The following is a 22067-nucleotide window of genomic DNA, read 5'->3' on the forward strand; positions in this document are numbered from 1 at the left end:
ACTGTCTACACTTAGAGCGCTTCTCCTTTTTGTTTTTTTTTGCTCTAACAGAATTTCCTCTTGGTCTGTGGAAGAGCGGCTCAGTGTTTATGGACTACTCCTTTCTGACTACACGTCGATCCCATACAATACAGTAAATTTATTCCATCAGCTTTATTTAGTGTTTTGCTTTTGTCCTTTTCCCTCCCCCTCCCCCCCCCCCTCCCCCTTCTCCTTGCTTTTTTAATTGACTCATCATACCCATCCCCTGTGTTGGAGGTTTTTAGCGCTCTGGTTTCACATATGTTACTTGTTTCTTGAGAGGTCTTCTTAGAGCTGCTTAACGTATCTAACACTTGATATAGATGTGTTGATGGATATATTAAACTATTATTATTTTTAGGATATCACCTACAATGCATATATGGCATCTTACACTGCACAATTAGTGTAGTATTGTCATATTATACATTTACCATCTTTTGCATTTATCATTGTATGCTTACATATTTTTAGAGGTGGATACTGTCTCTGTTGGTCTGTCACCATTCATTCATATGTCAGCAGCACCTGTTCACCCTTTGGTTTTTTACATTTAATTTAATCTATTTTTTCATATTTATGTTCATTTTTATTTTTAACAGCTGTGCATCCATATATACCCTTTTTATCCTTTATTTTAGTTTCATTTATTTTTCAGCAGTATCTTGGTTGATTCATTTCTCATTTGATCAGAGTTGTGCTATTATGGATCTTATCAGTGATGTTGAGTCGCACAAATATGATATTCTAGATACATTATATTCCATTTTTTCCACAGATCTGTTTTCTGAGGAACCCATCAGAAAACGAGCTGATCGTTATGTTTTATGTGGTATGTTTAAGAAATTAGAGAGACTCATGCATTCAGCCAACACCCAGTGGTGGGATGAATTTTTTCTGAACAAATATCTATCAGCCAAAATCTCCCCTAGGGGACTTAGGATCACACAAACCTGTTCGTTTTTGGACCCTGTCCACCTAAAAGAGTGGCGGGGCATTGCAGAGTTCTGCACAACCAAGTGGTTAGGGCTCCTTGCCTCTCAGCGACATATCAAATATGACACACTTGTACATAACATACAAATCCTGATACAGGACATTGAGGATTTTCATATCCATATCCCCCTTGGGTGGTTAGACACCCTCAAAAGGAATACAAAAAGAAAAGAGGACCAACTCATACACACGAAATTAGACAAATTCAGGAGAGACTTAGACGACTATAGTAATGATAAAGTTTTTCTATGGAAACAGAACCATCACATACCTCCACTGATGTCTCTAGAGGTTCATCCAGTCCCACCCATCAGAGCTCTCCCCCCTCGTAGGGCAGGCCACCCACCACCTATCTCCAGACATGGACCAAAACCTACAGTTAGAAACCAGACCTTTAAGGGAGATAGAGCTGGTGGCTCACAGAATATGAGAAATCCCCCTTTCAGTCGTCCAACCAACAAATCACCCAACAAATTACAGAGGTCTACTAAGACCAATAAGAAAAACATCAATAAAACCGAGAATGCTTCCGCCATTTGCAATAACATTACAAACGACAGACCCCCTAGCAGCTCTAACCTCCCAGTCACCACTGGGGAGGTTATGAGCCTTTCTCCAGCCCAGATCCCTTCTGGTGCCTATCAGCCAGAGGGTATAAGTCCTTTTATGGCCAGTCAGGTAAAAGCCACCCCTACATCACTTGAAGGTAGCAAGGAAATACCCTTCCCTGTTATGGTTAATGAACTCGAGACGGTTCCCCTTGCATCAGCCCTCCCTCCTGTGTCTTTTTTAGAGGGGAGTCTACTGACCAAAATCAGAAAGAAAAAAAGAAAACTATTAGACGAGGATGTAGAGGAGGTAAGCGAATTACCAAACATAAACACCAAACAGCGGAGACTATAAAGATTTTTAATTTGTCTTCTGTCCCATTAAATCCAGATGACCTATCTCTCCTACGTAAAGGCTTAAGTTTTGCTCCTACCTCCTTTCCCAATTCTTTTCAATTATTTAGAGACCTGAACAAATTCATAAGGAACCTCACATTAAAACGCTACTTTAATATCAAATCCAAACAAGTGGACAATAACCCCCTCATGGATAATGTGGAAAATAATGTATCCACTTTCATAGAGGAAGCCATCCCTGGAAGTCCCTTTAGCACTTATGACACCGGTGAGAGTGAAGATTCTGATTTGGATATGTTGCTATTCACACAGCATCTCCCAGAGTCGCCACGCTTTGTTCATACTGACCTACGTCCTAAATCTGTTTTTTACCCTACTCGCTCAAAAGGCCCATATCTAGAGTCTTTTTACAGGACGGTTTTTGCTGATCTTCAAACCATGTGTGCAGACACGTCCAAACATATCAAATACTCCCATTCTAATCTGAATCATGGTGAATCTCAGGCCCTTAAGCGTTTATCTGACAACCCCAATCTTATTATAAGATCCGCGGACAAAGGAGGTGGTATTGTTTTATTAAACAAGACCGATTACATCAACGAAGCCTGTCGACTACTAAATGACAACAAAACATACATGAGACTCCATAAAGATCCATTACCAGCGTTCAAAATTGAGGTTGAACAATTGGTACAATCGGCGCTACTGAATAAAGTGATAAATAAAAATGAGGCAGCTTTCTTAAAAAAGGACCATTACAACACCCCTTACTTTTATCACTTACCAAAGGTCCACAAAGACCCTCTACATCCCCCAGGTAGACCCATTGTAGCAGCAATGGACAGTGTGACCAGCGGCCTCTCACAGTTCATTGACGTCTTCCTGCAACCCTTGGCCCAAAATTTACAATCTTATATACGTGATTCAGGTCACTTATTAGAACAAATCATTCCGTATAGATGGGAAAATAGTTATACCTGGCTATCATTGGACGTTAGTTCGTTATATACCTCCATTCCCCACAATATAGGCTTACAAGCCATACAACATTTTCTTCTCCAAGACTCCTCCTTACACCATGATCAAGTGTCTTTTATTTTGGAAGCAACACAATTTTGTTTAACACATAATTATTTTCAGTTTGAGGACACTTTTTATTTACAGATAAACGGGACAGCTATGGGAGCTAATTTTGCTCCGTCTTATGCAAATCTGACCATGGGTCTCTGGGAGTTAAGATACATCTGGCGGAATAACCCTTTTGCCCAGCACATTGTTTTCTTTGGGCGGTACATAGACGATATTATCGTCATTTGGGATGGCTCCGCCTCCCAAATTGACGATTTTGTCTCCCACTGCAACAATAACACCCTAGGCCTTTCCTTCACCTCCGTTTCACATCCAGACTCCATGCCGTTTCTAGATTTGGAACTTGGACATGAGTCACATCATATATATGCCAAAAACTACAATAAACCCACCAGCGGAAACTCCTATCTTCATTACAATAGTTGCCATCACCCTCAATGGACAAATAATATACCCAAAGGTCAGTTCTGTCGATTGAGACAGAACTGCACTAGGGACTTGGATTATGTAGCCCAAAGCGAACATCTAAAGAAAAAATTTTCTGAAAAAGGCTACCCCGACGACTTGGTTAATTCAGCTTATGAAGCTTATCTTCCAGGGAAACCCCCCAGCTTCAAAGCCAGAGATGAGCAACATCCGGTTCGTTTTATCACTAGGTTCCATTGCCATTACAAAAAAATGGAAAAAATTCTATCCAAACATTGGGGCATTTTAAAACAGGACCCTCATCTCAATTCTGTCATCTTAGAGAAACCAAAAGTGACATACAGGAGGGCCACTACTCTAAAAAACAAGATTGCGCCAAGCAAATTGAAAAACATCAAGGCTACCAATCACCTGCCCTGGATGATCCCTCTGAAAGGCATGTACGCATGCAAGAAAAAACTATGCAAAATGTGCACCTTTGTGAGACATGGCCAAAAAGACTTCACACATAATGGAAAAACCTATGTCTTGGATAACTTCTACAACTGCTCTACTGAGTATGTTGTCTATTGTTTAATATGCCCGTGTCAGTTTCTTTATGTGGGTCGCACCATCAGACCGGTAAGACAGCGGTTTGGAAAACACCGCCGTCTCATTGAAGGTGGGAGTGACCTTCATAGTGTCCCGCGACACTTCTCAGAAGTCCATGGAAAATCGACTGAGGGACTTGAAATTTGGGTCATTGAATCCATTTCGAAAGATTTGCCAGAAGGAGAACGTTTTTCCAAATTATGTATGCGTGAAACCTTTTGGATATACACGCTAGACGTTCTCGCCCCTCGAGGATTGAACGAGGAACTAGATGTACACACTATTCTATAATTGAGGTTCCTTTCTTCCTCCTCTTCCTCTTTTGTCCCAAATAGCACAATAGGTTATTCTCTTTTCCCCCCCCCCTTTTTTTGATAACCTTATATATATATACATCTTCCATTTTGACATATCTATTTGTCAACAATCACATACAGACTTGGGTCCCTTGTATGATATGTCGCCTTTATTAGTTTTCTTTTTCCCTTTATCCATCTACACACATGGATCTTTTAATTTGAGCCGTTTATACCCTTTCAACCAGATAGTTTTCTCATAGATGTATGTATTCACATTTTATATATATATATATATATATATATATTTTTATATATTTTTATATTTTTTTATATTTTTTTTAAATTTTTTTTTTTTTTTTTTTTTTTTTTTTTTTTTTTACATACCTTACATTTATAGGTTGTTATAGATTTATATAGATCCTTTACGATACTTTTTGTGTATTGTGCTGCTTGATGCATGTTCCATCATGTCATAACAATTTATTATGTTACATGATGTCTCCTTGGACTATTAGTCATAAATACATTAATATCACAATTTTTTTGTCCCCCTTTTCCCCTTCCACATACTTAGTGTCCATAGGTTTAGAGTGTATTTCACCTCTAAAACATTCATAATTTCATTAAAGTCATGATTTTTCATGTACATATATATTTGTAATTTTATCTTTATTATCATGTTTAGGAGTCATGATCAGTTCATGCTCATTTGTCTAACTTTGAATATTATCACTGATTATCTCCTATCATCCATTTTTGATATATATCTGATTCTTATGAGAAATTATTGTTTCAGCCCCATACATGTGAATTTGTGGCCAGCCAATCGAGTACAATCCACCTTTAACATATGCTTTTAATTGTTTATGTTTTTAATGCTGTACATTCAAGTATAATTGATTTTAAAGTTGTTGTCCTTCCATGAACTGGTTGCTTTCAGCTCTGGTTCCTAATCCTTTTTATCCCGAGGCATTCCCCTTTTGTTCCAGCTGCGGTGAATCACTAATTAACTGAGCTAGATATAAACCTTGTAGAGTCCACGGCTCTCCAGCACCTGAGGAAAGAGCGCGCCGGGTACATCGACCCCGCGCATGCTCAGAAACGCGTCGTGCCTGCCGTTTCTTTGCTGTTTGAACTCATCACCCCTGGTGACGGGAGAGCGTCCATCCATCCACGGAACCTTGCAGCCGTCGGTCACTTCCATCTGACCGCTCATCGTACACTGAGGCGGGAGGCTGCCGGCTTTATTTCCTCCCATTAAACATCTACTCAGCCACGGACGGCGCTTTGGATTGGACATCACCACCTCCCTCCCCCCAGAGGATGCTTTAAAGATCTGATGATGTTACACAGCCTGACTTTCACTTATGTCTTGTGAGTTACTACACACATTGCTTCTTATGTATTATTAAACTGTCTACACTTAGAGCGCTTCTCCTTTTTGTTTTTTTTTTTGCTCTAACAGAATCTCCTCTTGGTCTGTGGAAGAGCGGCTCAGTGTTTATGGACTACTCCTTTCTGACTACACGTCGATCCCATACAATACAGTAAATTTATTCCATCAGCTTTATTTAGTGTTTTGCTTTTGTCCTTTTCCCTCCCCCTCCCCCCCCCCTCCCCCTTCTCCTTGCTTTTTTAATTGACTCATCATACCCATCCCCTGTGTTGGAGGTTTTTAGCGCTCTGGTTTCACATATGTTACTAAGTTTCAGTTTCCATTCTTCATTTTATTATCATAGAGCATGGTCACATGGTATGAACCTATCTGTATATAGATAATCTCATCCAGCGGCAGGCACATCAGGAAGCTCCCAACAACATCAAACACAGTGCACTCAAAGACGAGCAAAGCAGAATGAGGTAAATAAACTATTGTCATTGAAAGTGCTTGCAGTGACCAGACACCTCTAGCTGTAAATACATCTGCTAGCCATTTCTATGTATATACTCACATTGTTTGCTAAGAGATACTTTTTTTCTGTGTGCTCTACTCTAAATAGATGTAAAATCAGCATAATTTTTTTTTCCATTAGTTTTTATTGTGACCTTACATTTTTTAAGTAATATATACTGTATATAGGCTCTTCAAAAAGTTGCCACACTTTTTTTATACGTTTAGCAGCCATCTTCATCACAGCATGACATTTCTTATACTAAACTGCAAAGTCAGCCAGCTTGCCAGACAGACTAGTCACATGACAATCTCAGACATGACCAATTACTACTCCTCTCGCCCTCATTTTTTCCAATGAAAATATAAAAGGGCTGAAACATTTGAAGACCCCTGGTAATGTCTATAATAAGTCCATCAAAGCTAGTGGGCAACGGTGGCAGCCATCCACAAATTTTGCCACCTCTGTATGCAAACATAAAGGGGAAGACAAGAAAGTGCCACCTAAGTGCAGTAATAACATAAAGTGCGACTCGGGGAAGAGAGAATAGACGGAGGGTCATCATGACTAAGGGAGGAACAGGTCAGAGAGGGGTTAAATAACTCTGCAGTGAGTGTGGTAGGGGGGCAGCTTACCTAATTGGTGGCTGAGGGTCAGATGGGTAGGTGGAGTCATTCTGGAAAGTTCAGGCAACGAGAAGACTTTGCTGCTGTTCCCCTGCGGAGAAAAAAGGAGAAGATGAGTGACCTGGAGGCCTTATTGGACAAGGTCAGGGCCACAGCTGCTATTAGGGGTCTGCAGTGGCTCAAGCAGCAGCTGATGGGCATGAAAAGGGGGGGGGGGTCGGGGGTTGATCCTTCTCCCTCTGGGTCTCCCCCAACTTCCAAGTGTGCTAGGAGGATTCGTCCTCCTGAGCACTTGAGCCCTAATCACACCCCTGGGTCCGGCATCCACATGGGAGCCCCATCAGGGACCCTCCATTTTCACCTTCTGGGCCGCATTCCTCTGACTCCAGCAAGGGGGCTGGGGGGAATCCCCATCACCGGCTAGAACCTCGGGAAGAGGGGACGACATGCACTCTCCCTCTCTCCTCCCCCTCTTCACTGATCCGTCAGGGTGCCCTGGAGCTGAGCCGCCGGTAAGCAAGGTGCCTGCAGCAGATCCTCAACGGAAGTCGTCCATCGAATCCGGAGAGGTCTCCAGTGATGATAGCAGGGCGCAGTCGACGGACGTGCACCCTGCTCTGAAGCCAGCTGGGACCCAGGAGTGCGGCTGGTTGCCGTTCGGCACGAGGGCAGCCTGGTAAGTCTCACACTTTATCTACCTCTTTAGTGCAGGGTGTGGGGGATTGTGCAGGGGGTCAGGATAGGGCCCCTAGTAGGGTTAATGTCGGTCTTCCAGTTGAGTCCCCCAGGGGTGTGATGGGTTTGGCGGAATTTTTTGTGGGTTTTCAGGATTTGTTGGCCCATTGTACTCAGCCCGGGACTTCTGTGCACACTACGGGGCAGACGTGGTGTGAACTACTGCTGGGGCAATGTCAAGTGGCTTAGGCTGTGATGTTTCCGCCATACCTCGTTCCATGTTGCCAGCGGCAGTTGGCGCCGCGGTACAGAATGGCGAGCAGGGGAGGAAGGACGTAACTGTGGTTACAGAGTTGGCTTCTTCTTCTGTGACAGTTGTTGAGTCTGCATCCAAGACAGGGAAGGCTAGTAGCTCGGAGTCGCGAAGGACCAAGGATTTGGAAGATGATGGGGTTCAATGGGTAAATTCGGTGAAATGTGAGGTCTATGTGTGCTTTGAGGGTCCTTTCGGGGGTTCATCTTAAGCCAGAAGTCAGGGAAAAGATCTGGTGAGGCGACTATGTGGAGATTTTCTCCCACTTGCCCTCAGAAAAGTTTAACATAGAAAAGAGGAAGGTGGACAAGAGCAAGGAGGAGGAGGAGGAGAAGCATCACTGGCGGCTTATCCCTCGCACTTTTTCCAATTGGCTTCAGGCCTTTGCTATCTTAGAGAGCGTCATTGATGAAAAAGAGCTGGAGAACTGTTCTCCACTTTTTTGCTATTTTATTGTGATTCATGAGGGCCATAGGGTCTACGGGAGTTCAGCGTGGCTTCACTTTGATGAGCAGCTCCATCAGCCTAAGGCCTTGAGGCCTCTGCTGCGTTGGGATCATAAAGATGTTGGGCTTTGGACAAATCACATGGCTCAGACGAGGGCCCTAGGACAGCCCTTTCAAGGGGGGCCGGCGATTCAGGTGCCGCTGGACAGTCGGCTACACATAGAAAAGGCTACTTTTGGCAGTTCAACGAGGGGACATGCCGTTTTGGCACAGCCTGTCGTTTCCACCTTAAGTGCTCCAGCTGCGGGGGCTCCCACGGTTATGCCACATGCTTTAAGAAAGGGAAGCCACACCCTGGTGAGTCCAATTCAAAAAGGGAGGATGAATAATGAGTTTACATCCAGGGAGACCCACATGTACAGTAAGTGGGCTCCCAGGTGTAAGACTTGATAGTCTAACAGATGTATGCCATCCTGTATGTAAGAGGGTAGCCCCTGAGCAAGTGTCTGGAAAAAACTGGTCTATATACACCAAGAGGCCACTGGTGATACTCTCCATCGCTGCTATGATCAGACGGCCAGAGGGGTTGTGTCGATCCTTGTGGACTTTTGGTAAATAATAAAAATACAGTGTTTTATAAAAGTCTCTCTTAAGGAAGGAAGATTCAGCTTGGGTGATAATGTTCTCTTGTCATGCTTGAGTGATTCAATGTGGCCTCTATGATGACCTGAGGTAGTGCAACATGGGCTAATATTGGAATACAGAATTGCATTTTGTGCAACAACTACATCAGCCAGCAGATGGCAGTGTTTATACATTTGTTGCTGCATCTATTGTATGCTCTTTTCCCTGAATAATGGTTATGAGGACAATGAACTGTCTATCTCTTCTGTAGGACTAGTTACAGAGTTTCTAACAATTCATTTACAATAGGTTTTAGACATGTGCATGACAAAAAATGTTGTCTATTAGATTTGTTAATCTAATTATTTCGTATAAATTCAGTCGATTTGTTTAATTGGTATTCGGGATTCATATTGGGAATTCGTATTCAGAATTTGTTCTGTGTATTTTTCTAATTTTCTTTGAATTTAAAATATATTTCATATAGAATCGAAAAAGTTTGATTTTTTTTTTTATTCGGATGCGGCAGCCAAGTGACCAAACATCTGATTGTTATTTGTACACATTGATCTTGTTTGTATTATTATTTAGTGATGGGCTTGATGTTACGTTCGACTCGAACATCGGGTGTTCGCCGAACAGAGGAAAAGTCCTAGCAAACATACAAACTCTATAAAAGTCTATGGGACACGAACATGAAAAACCAAAAGTCCTCATTTTAAAAGCTTATAAGCAAGTTAAAGCTGCATAGGGTCCCGCTCCCAGTCCATACCAGGCCCTTCGGATCTGGTATGCATTTTAAGGGGAACCCTACACCAAAATTAATAAAAAAAAAAACAGTGTGGGGTCCCCCCAAAATACATACCAGACCCTTATCCGAGCAGGCAGCCTGGCAGACCAGAATAAGGGGGGGGGGGTGAACTATACCAGGCTGCTTACCCTCAACATGGGGAGGGTGCTTTGGAGTGCCCCCCAAAGCACTTTGTCCCCATGTTGATGGGGACAAGGGCCTCTTCCCAACAACCCTGGGCTGTGGTTGTGGGGATATGCAGGTGGGGGGCTCCCATATCCCACCCCCCACCTATGTGAATGGGTATCGGGTACATCGTACCACTACCCATTCACCAAAAAAGTGTACAAAAAAAATAAACACAAAAGACAGTTTTTGACAAGTCCTTTATTCAAAAATAAAAATAAAAAAAATAGTGTCCCCTGATGTAAATCCATCATCAATCACGGCGCTCGCCGCACCTGAAAATAGAAAAAAAGTCAGAGGCCTTCCGCCGAATGTCGCTCTTGAGCTTTGACAGCTCTTTTACAGGAAAGGGGCGGGCCACCCAGTTATGTCACCAGGTAGCACCCAAAGAGGAAATTATTGAACCTGATAAAAGGTTTGCAAGTATGGCCCCTTCTTATGGGTGGGATCAACTACTTTCCGCCCGCTCACCGACAAATGATGGTGTACCAGTGCGGCTCACGTTCTGGGACGACATCATATGACAGTGCCCAGTTTCCTGGGACACAGCGCGACCCCAATATCAGCAAAGAGCCACAGCTCTTTATCCCTGTGATCGGCTGTGTCCAATCACAGCCAATCACATGTAAACAAGGAAGTGCCATTTATCCGCTTTTCCTCTCTCACACTGACAGAGTGTGAGGTGAAGAGAGCTGATAAGCAGCATTTCTTCACAAGGAATACATATAAAGGTAATCAGGGCACTGATCATCAGTTCCCTGATTTCAATGCAGCCCCAACAGTACCCATCAGTGACACCAGTCTGTGGCCATCAGCGAAGCCAATCTGTGCCCATCAGTTATGCCAATCAGTGCTGCCTTTCAGTGCCTGCCCATCAGTGCCACCCATCTGTGCCCATCAGTGCTGCCCATCAGTGCCACCTATCATTGCCCATAAACGCCACCTATCAGTGCCCATCAGTGCTGCATATTAGTGCCGCCTCATCAGTGTCACCCCATCAGTGTCCTTCAGTGCCGCCTCATCAGTGCCCATCAGTGCAGCCTATCAGTGCCCATCAGTGCAGCCTCATCAGCGCACATCAGTGAAAGAAAAAAATTATTTATTTACAACATTGACAAAATTTCAGCAGGGATTAAATACCACCAAAAGAAAGCTCTATTTGTGTGAAGAAAATTATAAAAAATCAATTTCGGTACAGTGTTGTATGACCGCGCAATCGTCATTCAAAGTGCGACAGCACTACAGGCTGAAAAATGGCCTGGGTAGGAAGGGGTTGAAAGTGCCCTGTATTTAAGTGGTTTAAAATAGATTTTGGTCTCAAATGTGTGTTTTGCACAGGTGGAGACTTGGGGCAATGTTGGATGAGCCAATCAAATCATAATGGTCCTCTGCTTATAGTTCCTCCATCTGTGCTGGTAGATCAATATCCTCATCTAACATGGGATCTGCAATGTCCATCTAGTTCAACCAATAAAAGGGAAAAATAATTTACAATCCTACACCCACAGTTGATCCGGAGGAAGGCAAAAAAAAAAAAAAAAAACAGCAAAGCATGGCCCAATTTGCTCCAGCAGGGGAATAAATGCCTTCCTGATCCCCCAAGAGGCAATCAGATAATCCCTGGATTAACTTTACCTAAAAAATGTTAGTACCTATTTATATTTTGTACATTTAAGAAAGAATCCAGGCCTTTTTTAAAGCATTTCTTTTTAAAGCGGGACAGTACCAGCTCTTGGCTGAGTCTATTTCACATTTTCACAGCTCTTATGCCCCATACACACGTGCAGATTATCTGCAGACTTACCAAAACCATATAATATGAGGTCAAACCTAAACACTTTCAATTTGTATGCAATCCGGCAGGCCCTTGCACTACATAGAAAAGGTAAGTCTGCAGACAAAAGTCTGCAGATAATCTGCACGTGTGTATGGGGCATTACTGTGAAGAAACCTTCCGTATTTGGAGATTCAATCTCTTTTCCTCCAAACGTTAAGAGTTCCCCCTTGTCCTCTGTGATGACCTTATAGTGAATAACGCAACACCAAATTCACTATATGGACCACTTATGCATTTATGCATGTTGATCATATCCCCCCTTATCTCCTCTCAAGAGAGAATAAATTCAGTTCCTCTAATCTTTTCTCCTAGCTGAGCTCCTCCATGCCTCTTATCAGTTTGCTTTCTCCAGTTCTTCAATATCCTATTTATCAACTACATTTATCAACAGTAAACCTCATTTGCCATTTAGTTGCCCAATAAAATAGTGCATTGAGGTCGACTTGTAAGTTGGAGACATCTTGTAAGGACATTATTCCACTGCATACCTTGGTGTCATCTGCAAACACTGAGATGGTACTTTTAATCCCAGACCCTATATAATTTCTAAATATATTAAAAAGTAAGGGTCCCAACATTGAATCTTGGGGCAGGGATAGGCACGGACCAAGGCTGTGGCAGACATTCTCCAAAGTACAGACCTTAGTGAAGGACACCAAGGTACCTTTCAAAATAAAATGACTTACTTCTCACTTACTTCTTACTTCTCCTGAGAGACAGGACCTCGATACGCCTATGACGAAACTACAAACTGCGATTGCGAACACTAAAAATGGGAAAGCCCCTGGACCAGACGGGTTCACTATTCAATATTATAAGGTGCTACTCCCACAGTTAAGTCCTCACCTGCCTAAATTGTTCAAGGAACTCGGACAGACCGCCTCTTCACCCATCTACTCTACTTGCACATATCTCGGTAAATCCAAAAGAGGGTAAGGACCCCTCCTTATGCGGTAGCTATCACCCACATCTCCCTCCTCAATGTAGACCTGAAGTTATTCACCAAAATTATAGCTACTAGATTGCAGACCTACCTACCCTGCCTAATACATCTGGACCAAGTCGGTTTCATCCCCTCCAGAGAGGCAAGGGACAACACTATGAAAGTGATTTACCGAATCCACAAAGCTAGGGTCACAAAGTCCCCATGTATTTTTTTAAGTACGGACGCCGAAAAGGCGTTTGACAGGTTGAGCTGGCATTTTATGTCTTCCCTCCCGTGGGGCATTGGTCTTGGGGAACGAATGACTCAATGGACTTTCACTGTTTACTCGGCACCCCGGGCCTCAGTGAAGGTTAACCATACGTTATCAGAGCCATTCCCCATCTCCAATGGCACCCGTCAGGGCTCCCCTTTATCCCCCCTGCTATTTGCTTTGTCTTTGGAGCCCTACTTGAGCAGAAATATGGTCTAACCCTGACCTTAGGGGCATCCAAATCGGAGAAACACAATTCAAGGTCTCAGCCTACGCTGATGACCAACTTTTTTCATTAACTGATCCCCACACCTCCCTCCCCAACCTAATGGCAGAATTTGACAGATACAGCACAGTATCCAATCTGAAAATTAACTTTACTAAATCGGAAGCCATGGGCGTACTGTTGTCGACCTCGACGACCAAACAGCTCCAATTCAATTTTAAATGTAAATGGTCCCCATCCGTACTAAAATATCTAGGCACTTTTATCCCGTCAGACCCGACAAGACTTTTCACCCTAAACTTCCCACCCTTGCTGAGTATAACAAAATATAAAAGGTGTAAATACCGCGCTAACCACAAAACTAAAGCTGCTGGCACTACCAACTGACAAAAAAGATTGGTAAAAAGAATAAAAAATATAAAGTGCAGTGCTATAAGAAGAAGAATGAACCCAAAACTATACATATATCAAGTGCATAACACTAAAAGGGTTATATATTGAAGTGAATACCTATGAAAACTCCCCTATTCAAAAATGGGTAAAAGTCCATATATTGAAATGTCCCATAAATTCAATCCATGGGTGAAAAAATGGTCACTAGTGACAAAAAGTATAAATATTTTAAGTCCAAATAAAAAAGTAGAAATCTTGTTCTCCGTTGTAATAGTAAATATATGTGCTTACCAGAGCAAGTGAACTTACACTACCATAAGGCAAGCAAGTCACTTAGGCTTCAAGGTTAATTTCAGTTTTCTTTGAAGAAGATGTCACCTGGTGCTGTTTCCTGAATGTATAATCCTCCACCGGGGGCAGAAGAGAGGAACTCCTCATCCAGACCAGATTGTAATGAGTGACATAAAAAGAAAATATATATAGTGTAATACTGCCTATGATGAAGTATCACATAAAACGTGCACACATTATCACCCACAGATTGTGAATAGGGGAATGTGGAACATTCACAAAGGTGCACTGACCAGGGAGAGATAAAGTGACCAAACAAGCCCGTCACCAGGTATAAAGATTAAATATACATTTACCAGAAAACAAAATAAAAAAACAACCAGAAGGATAATTGTCCTGAAAAGATGCTAGAATCCATCAGTAACGTATGGGTCCTGTCACCAAAGGGAAAATCCTGATATAGTATATGCTTACCAGATTGCGTGGGCCTATGATACTATACAGTATATAGGCTAAGCAGGCATTATATAAATATCCATATAGACTGAGCAGGTGTTATATAAATATCCTCCACATGTAAAAGGATAGGAATCCTTTGATAATGCTTGGTGAAGCGAAACATGTCAGGATACATCATATTGGCCTAATTTGAACCTATCGTGCTGTATACTTGTGGATGTCTGTAAGTACATGTCCTTTTTTAATTAAACATAATATAGCAGTTTTACACTATGTGCCTTTGTTTGGCTTGCTTACATGGTCATTGAACGTGGAGTTCATCTTTCTACACATCCACTTGTGCCTGCGAGATCTTCAATATTTCTCCTGTGAACAGCTGGTTAAAGCGGAGTTCCGGCCACAAAATCGACATAGTCGATTTTGGGCCATCCGCTTGCTTTTCTTCACCTGAAAAAGAAATGGATAGTTACGAATTATTATTTTTTTTTACTTACCTTGTTATTGCAGAAAAATATACTCACCTTTCTTCCACTTCCTCCCTCTGCGGCCGCGGCCCGCGTCGTCACTTCCGCTTTGCATTGATTCCTGGGAGCTGAGCGTCATCGCTCCCAGGAATCAATGCGCCTGCACCGGCCCCGCTCGTCACTTCCGGTGCGGCGCCGCATTCCCTGCTAAACAGCTTCTGGGCATGCCCAGAAGCTGTGGAGGGATAACGCGCGCGCACCGGAAGTGACGAGCGGGGCCGGTGCAGCGCATTCTGGGAGAAGAGGACACGGAAGAGGACGCAGAAGAGGACGCGCTGGCTTCAGCTGCCCAAATCCGAGATGGCAGCGCTGGAGAAGAAATTTTCAAGGTAAGTATTTCTTCTAAAAGGTAAGTGCAAACCGGGACAGTACAGAGGCTATCCATTATGGAATGTACTAGCCCTGACTGTCCCGGGGGGATTTTTATTGAAAAATGTTTATCGTGGCCGAAACTCCGCTTTAAAGAGGAATCCATATACATCTTTTGCTATGCTCCGCTGACCTGTCTACTGTATAGTATTACAGGTCCACAATTTTTGGTAAGAGTGTTTAAGACTATACTTCATATGGTGATGGCACACCACTTTATCTAGTTGATCACCCCTTTATGGATCCTATCCTTTTACATGTGGAGGATATTCATATAACACCTGCTCAGCCTATATGGATATTTATATACAGTAATGCCTGCTTAGCCTATATGCTGTATAGTATCATAGGCCCACGCTATCTGGTAAGCATATACTATATCAGGATTTTGCCTTTGGTGACGGGACCCATACGTTACTGGTGAATTCTAGCATCTTTTCAGGACAATTATCCTTCTGGTTGTTTTTTATTTTATTTTCTGGTAAATTCATATTTAATCTTTATACCTGGTGACGGGCTTGTTTGGTCACTTTATCTCTCCTTGGTCAGTGCACCTTTGTGAATGTTCCACATTCCACTATTCACAATCTGTGGGTGATAATGTGTGCACATTTTATGTGATACTTCATCATAGGCGGTATTACACTATATATATTTTCTTTTTATGTCACTCATTACAATCTGGTCTGGATGAGGAGTTCCTCTCTTCTGCCCCTGGTGGAGGATTATACATTCAGGAAACAGCACCAGGTGACATCTTCTTCAAAGAAAACTGAAATTAACCTTGAAGCCTAAGTGACTTGCTTGCCTTATGGTAGTGTAAGTTCACTTGCTCTGGTAAGCACATATATTTACTCGTACAACGGAGAACAAGATTTCTACTTTTTTATTTGGACTTTAGATATTTATACTTTTTGTTAGTGACCATTTTTTCACCCATGGATTGAATTTATGGGACATTTCAATATATGGACTTTTACCCATTTTTGGAATAGGGGAGTTTTCATATTTATTTACTTCAATATATAACCCTTTTAGTGTTATGCACCTGATTTATGAACAGTTTTGGTTTCATTCTTCTTCTTATAGCGCTGCACTTTATATTTTTTATCCTTGCTGAGTATAGTCTGTACTCTCCTAGACAAATGGCAACCAGGCCTGCATTCTTGGTTTGGCCACTGTAATATTATCAAGATGAGCATCCTCCCCAAATTTCTATATCCTCTTCAGACCCAGGGCCGGCCCTGCCATGGGTCCCAGTGGGTCCATTGGACCCAGGCGGCAGTTTGAGCAGGGGCGCTGTGGGACGCTGGCCCCGCCGCCCACCGCCTCTAGGTCCCGCAGCCGCTGGAAATACAGTATATAATAATCTATCTGGCAGCCTCCTCCAGTATGGTGTCTGTCACGGGCGGGTGGTGTGTCACCTGACCTCACCTCCTTGGCTCCTCCTGTGTTCTGTATATTGCTGGGGAACAGGCAAACGAGACGAGCAGCAATAATTTGGAGCTGCGTGGGGTGGGCATGGCTTGTGGGCGGAGCCAGAGCAGGGCATGGGTTAGAGAGCGGAGCCAAAAGTTTTCCGGCGGGAAATGGCACATCATCACAGATGGGACACTCAGCACAAGTACCTGCTCATCACAGGCAGAGCTGCAAGACGAAATTAGGAGCTCATCTCAGGCCCCACTTTGCCAGCTGGTGAGTCATATTTTCACAGTGAATGTGAGTGGCTGGCATGGTTCTATTGGTTGCTCTCTATGTATGTATGTTTATTCAGCTCAGGGCAAGTCCCACCCACTTGCTGACTGATCAGTGCCAATACAGTGTCATCAGTGCCCCTATCAGTGCAAACAGTGCCGTGCCATCAGTGCCCCTTCAGTGCAAGCACAGTACCATCTGTGCCATCACAGTGTCCCATCAGTGCAAGCACAGTACCATCAGTGCCATCACAGTGCCCCATCAGTGCAAACACAGTGCAATCAGTGCAAACACAGTGCCATTAGCGCAATCACAATGCCATCAGTGTCAATACAGCACCCCATCAGTGCCATCAATGTCAATACAGTGCCCCATCAGTGCAATTACAGTGCCATCACGGGACCATCATTGCCAATGCAGTGCCCCATCAGTTCAATCACAGTGCCATCAGTGTCATTACAGTGCCCTATCAGTTCAATCACATTGCCATCAGTGCTCTCACGAGGCCATCTGTGCCATCACAGTGCCATCATTGCCAATACAGGGCCATTAGTGCCATCTAAGTGTCATCAGTGCCATCACAGTGCCATCATTGCCAATACAGGGCCATCAGTGCCATCTAAGTGCCATCAGTGTCAATACAGTGCCTCATCAGCGCCATCATTGCCATCACAGTGCCCATACAGTGCCCCATCAGTGCAATCACAGTGTCATCAGTGTCAATACAGTGCCCCATCAGTTCAATCACAATGCCATTAGTGCCCCATTTGTGCAATCACAGTGCCACTGCCATCAGTGCCCCATCAGTGCAAACACAGTGCTATCAGTGTCAAAAGAGTGCCTCATCAGTGCAATCACACTGCCAGCAGTGTCTCATCAGTGCAATCACAATGCCAACTCAGTGACATCATTGCCATCACAGTGCCCCATTAGTGCCATCACAGTGTCATCAGTGTCAATATAGTGCCCCATCAGTGCAATCACACTGCCATCAGTGTCAATACAATGCCATCATTGCCATCACAGTGCCCCATCAGTGCCATCACAGTGTCATCAGTGTCAATATAGTGCCCCATCAGTGCAATCACACTGCCATCAGTGCAATCACAATGACATCAGTGCAATCACAGTGCCATCGGTGTCAATACAGTGCCATCATTGCCATCACAGTGCCCCATCAGTGCCATCACAGTGTCATCAGTGTCAATTTAGTGCGCCATCAGTGCAATCACAGTACCATCGGCGTCAATACAGTGCCACATTAGTGCAATCACAATGCCATCAGTGCAATCCCAGTGCCATCAGTGCAAACACAGTGCTGTCAGTGTCTAAAGAGTGCCCCATCAGTGCAATCACAGTGCCCCATCAGTGTCATTACAGTGCCCCATCAGTGCAATCACAGTGCCATCAGTGCATTTACAGTGCCATCAGTGCAAACACAGTGCCATCAGTGTCAATACAGTGCAATCACAGTGCCATCAGTGCCCCGTCAGTGCAATCACAGTGCCATTAGTGTCAAGACAGTGCCCCATCAGTGTAAACACAGTGCCATCACAGTTAAATCAGTGTCAATACAGTGCCCCATCGGTGCAATCATATTGCTAACAGTGCAATCACAGTTCCAACAGTGCCCCATCAGTGCAATTACAGTGCCGTCAGTGTCAATCTGACTTCCTGATAAATTTAATTTTAGTTTTAATTATCATGAGAGAAAATAATGGATGTGGGGGCCTTTTGGTGGGCGTTATTTTTTTTCTTGGGGGGGGGGGGGCAGCATTTTATTCTTGGACCCAGGCAGCACATTGTCTTGGGCCAGCCCTGTTCAGACCCTTCCTGTCTCTGTTCCGATTACCTATTTCTGTCAAGTGAATGCAATCTTTACCAGATTCATATGGGCCCATAAACACCCTAGATTGAACAGACGCATTCTGCAACTGCCTAAGACCTATGGGGGAGTAGCAGTTCCAGATATGACTAAGTATTACCATGCCGCTCATCTGGGGAGATTTACGGATTGGTGCAGACATGGAACTATTAAACTTTGGACAACCATTGAACAAAGCTGTAGCCCCGTTCCCTTAAACAGGGCACCTTGGTGCTATTTGGCCCTCCCTCGACCCGTTAAAACACACCCTACCATCAGGCCCACACTTCAGATCTGTGCCTCTATGTGCCATAATCCTAATATTTTCTCCCCGTTGTCTCCGATCTTGGGCAACCCCGCCTTCACACCTGGCTGTGAACTGGGCATCTTCAGGGACCTCTTGAACAATGGTTGTTCGCAGGTTTCACATTTTGCGATAGATTGTAGCCCTGCGTTGATGCTTTAACCACTTCCATACCGTTCCTATTCTGGCACTCCTCTCCTACATGCAAAAAAATCATAATTTTTTTGCTAGAAAATTACTCAGAACCCCCAAACATTATATAAATTTTTTTAGCAGAGACCCTAGGGAATAAAATGGCGGTCATTGCAACTTTTTAAGTCAAACAGTATTTGCGCAGCAATTTTTCAAATGCGTTTTTTGGGAAAAAAACAGTTTCATAAATTAAAAAAAATACAAAACACTAAATTTAGCCCAATTTTTTTGTACAATATGAAAGATTTTTTTTATTTTTCACTTTCTGCTACATAATATGTAATTTAAAAATCTAATTTTTTCATCAGTTTTGACCAATTTGTATTCTGCTACAAATATTTGGTATGAAAAATCCCAATAAGTAAAGCTACTCTTTAAAGCCGTGTTAAACCCAAAAATCAAACATGTAATATTTTAAAGCTTATCAAATATTACATGCCTGCATTCATTTTCTTTTTTTCCCCTCTGTTTTCACCTGGTTATCTGACCGGTAACACACCTCTAGTACTAGAGTGCCCCCACTCTGGATGAATGAGCACAGGGGCACATCAGACAGAAGCATTGTCAGTCTTGAGGGAGGAGATGATTAAATGTACTAGCAGATTTAGATACACTAACAAATTAAAGCCAAACTCCTGCTCACTTTTTATATTCGTTACAGCAAACAGTTTTTCCTTTTGGGATAAAACATGAATGATCATGATCAGTAGGAAGACTAACCCCCTCATAGACAACTAAAAAGATAATTAATGTCAGTGGTTACTAAGAGACAGAAATTCTAAAATATTCCACCTCTGTGGACAGTATCACAGTACTTTTTTCGCTCACTGATAAATGTTGTGAAATTTTTTTATTCACTTTCTGAAATGCTTGTTAGTGTATATTCCAGTCACCCTAAACAGTAACATGTTTGTGGATTGAACAACATATACTGCCAATTAGATTATATGACAACTCAGCCAGTCATGTGGCCCTCATTTATAATCCTGGATCATGTCTTCAATTAATGACACATTATTCTTTTTAATGCATGTTTTTTTTATATGTCTAACTTTTCAGTGACATCTTAAAGAATTCCTTAATGGATCGTCTACTGAAACTGCAATGCCATTTTACTTGGAACCTGCTTGGAGAAGATATAGACATTGATAATGTTGAAGAAAGGCTAAATGACCAGATTGTGTTTTTGCCGGATGCACTCAAACACAGAATGTGTAACCTCCTGGCTTACCAAAAGCATCTTAAAGGAGACCATGAGGAAGCCATGCTCCAGCTCCAAAAAGCTGAGGCACAGATCCAAAAGTCCAGCATGTCAGAAGATGAAGATGTTAGGAGAACTGTCATGTATGCTAACTTTGCCTGGGTTTTCTACCACCAGAACCAGTTTATCCACAGTTTAACCTATGTTGAAAAGGTGGAGACCATTTTAAAGCGTTATGAGTCTCCTCCAAAGAAAAACACTCTTCTGTTGGATATATATGGTGAACAAGGCTGGACTTACTTATCCTTTGCAGGAAAATACTATCAGAGGGCTGCTGAGTGCTTTAAAAAAGCTCTAGAACTTTACCCAGAAGATCCAGAATTGAATTCAGGCTATGCCATGGCTGTGTATAGAATGGAAGGTTTCAGCAGCAACACAGAAAACAAATCTTTTTCACTCTTGAAACGAGCTGTTAAATTAAATCCCAGAGATACAGTGGCAAAGGTTCAACTTGCTTTGAAATATTTAGAGATAAATGACCATGATCAAGGAACTATGTTAATAGAACAAGCTCTACAAGAACAACCAGAATCTCCATATGTTCTTCGATATGTGGCAACATTTTACAGAAGAAATGCACAGATAAATGAAGCTATTGCAATATTGAAGAAAGTACTCAGTTTAACTCCTACCTCCAGTAATGCTCACTATCAACTTGGCATGTGTTACAGAAAAATGATAAGAATGCCCACCCATTACAATAAGCAGCAAATCACTGAAGCCATGGCAAATGCAATATTTCACTCAGAAAAGGCTGTCGAACTAAACAGGTCATCTGTGCCAGCTCACATTTTATTGGCTCATGTATACATGAAAGCTAATGAACATCAAAAGGCAAAAGAAGAATTTGACAAAACTGTGACCATGAATGATATCTGGCCTGAACAGAAACAAGAGCTCCATTTCTACTGGGCAAAACATTTATTATATCCCATAAAATGTGAATCTGAAGCAGTAAGACATTTTAAGGAAGTTATAAAGATACAAAATCAAACATGGTTTAGAGAAATTGCCATAAAAGAACTGCAAAAACTTGGGGGAACCGTATGAGGGAATACATTGTAACCATAGGGTGGTACTATTGATACAATAAAATTTAAAAAGTGCCACTTTCCAAGGATCAGAGCAAATTATGGTTTGGTAAAATTATGGCCTTTTTAGGCACATAAACTCCCAACAATTGTAAATAAAATTAAATTATCTTTATTACAATATTATAAAATTCTCCATCATAGCCAAACTATCATAAAATCAACAATAAGATCAATGCCCCCTACATATTTGAAATAGGTATATTGCACCCCAAGAAAAACTGCCTGGCTTTGTAATCACTTAACACAAGATAATTATTGATAATCTTATTTCTTCAAGGTATGGGGGTCCCAAATTGCATAAATTGTAGCTCTACATTCATGACTTGGTCGCTTCCACAGGTGGTTTATGGTGCGTCTACCATGCTATTGAAACCATGATTGTGCAAAATTCAATGGGTTTCACCAGACATGCTTTGCTTGGGTACATCCACCAGTAGTGTTGAGCGAACACGGATTGTATTATTCATGTTCGTACCGAATAAT

General features: G+C 42.5%; 1 protein-coding gene across 1 annotated transcript in view; it reads left to right on the forward strand.

The window, feature by feature from the left end:
* Positions 1-21630, forward strand: part of LOC309563236 (interferon-induced protein with tetratricopeptide repeats 5-like) — a 176176-nt gene extending 154546 nt beyond the window's left edge. Inside the window, exon 2 of the mRNA XM_082267622.1 lies at positions 20289-21630. Within this exon, the coding sequence (XP_082123748.1) occupies positions 20289-21540 (1252 nt within the window). The 3' untranslated portion in view covers positions 21541-21630. The remainder of the gene's footprint in view (positions 1-20288) is intronic.
* The last annotated feature ends 437 nt before the right edge of the window (positions 21631-22067 follow it).

The sequence above is a fragment of the Pelophylax lessonae genome (assembly GCF_965119305.1).
Source record: "Pelophylax lessonae genome assembly, chromosome: 9".
NCBI classification, from domain to species: Eukaryota; Metazoa; Chordata; class Amphibia; order Anura; family Ranidae; genus Pelophylax; species Pelophylax lessonae.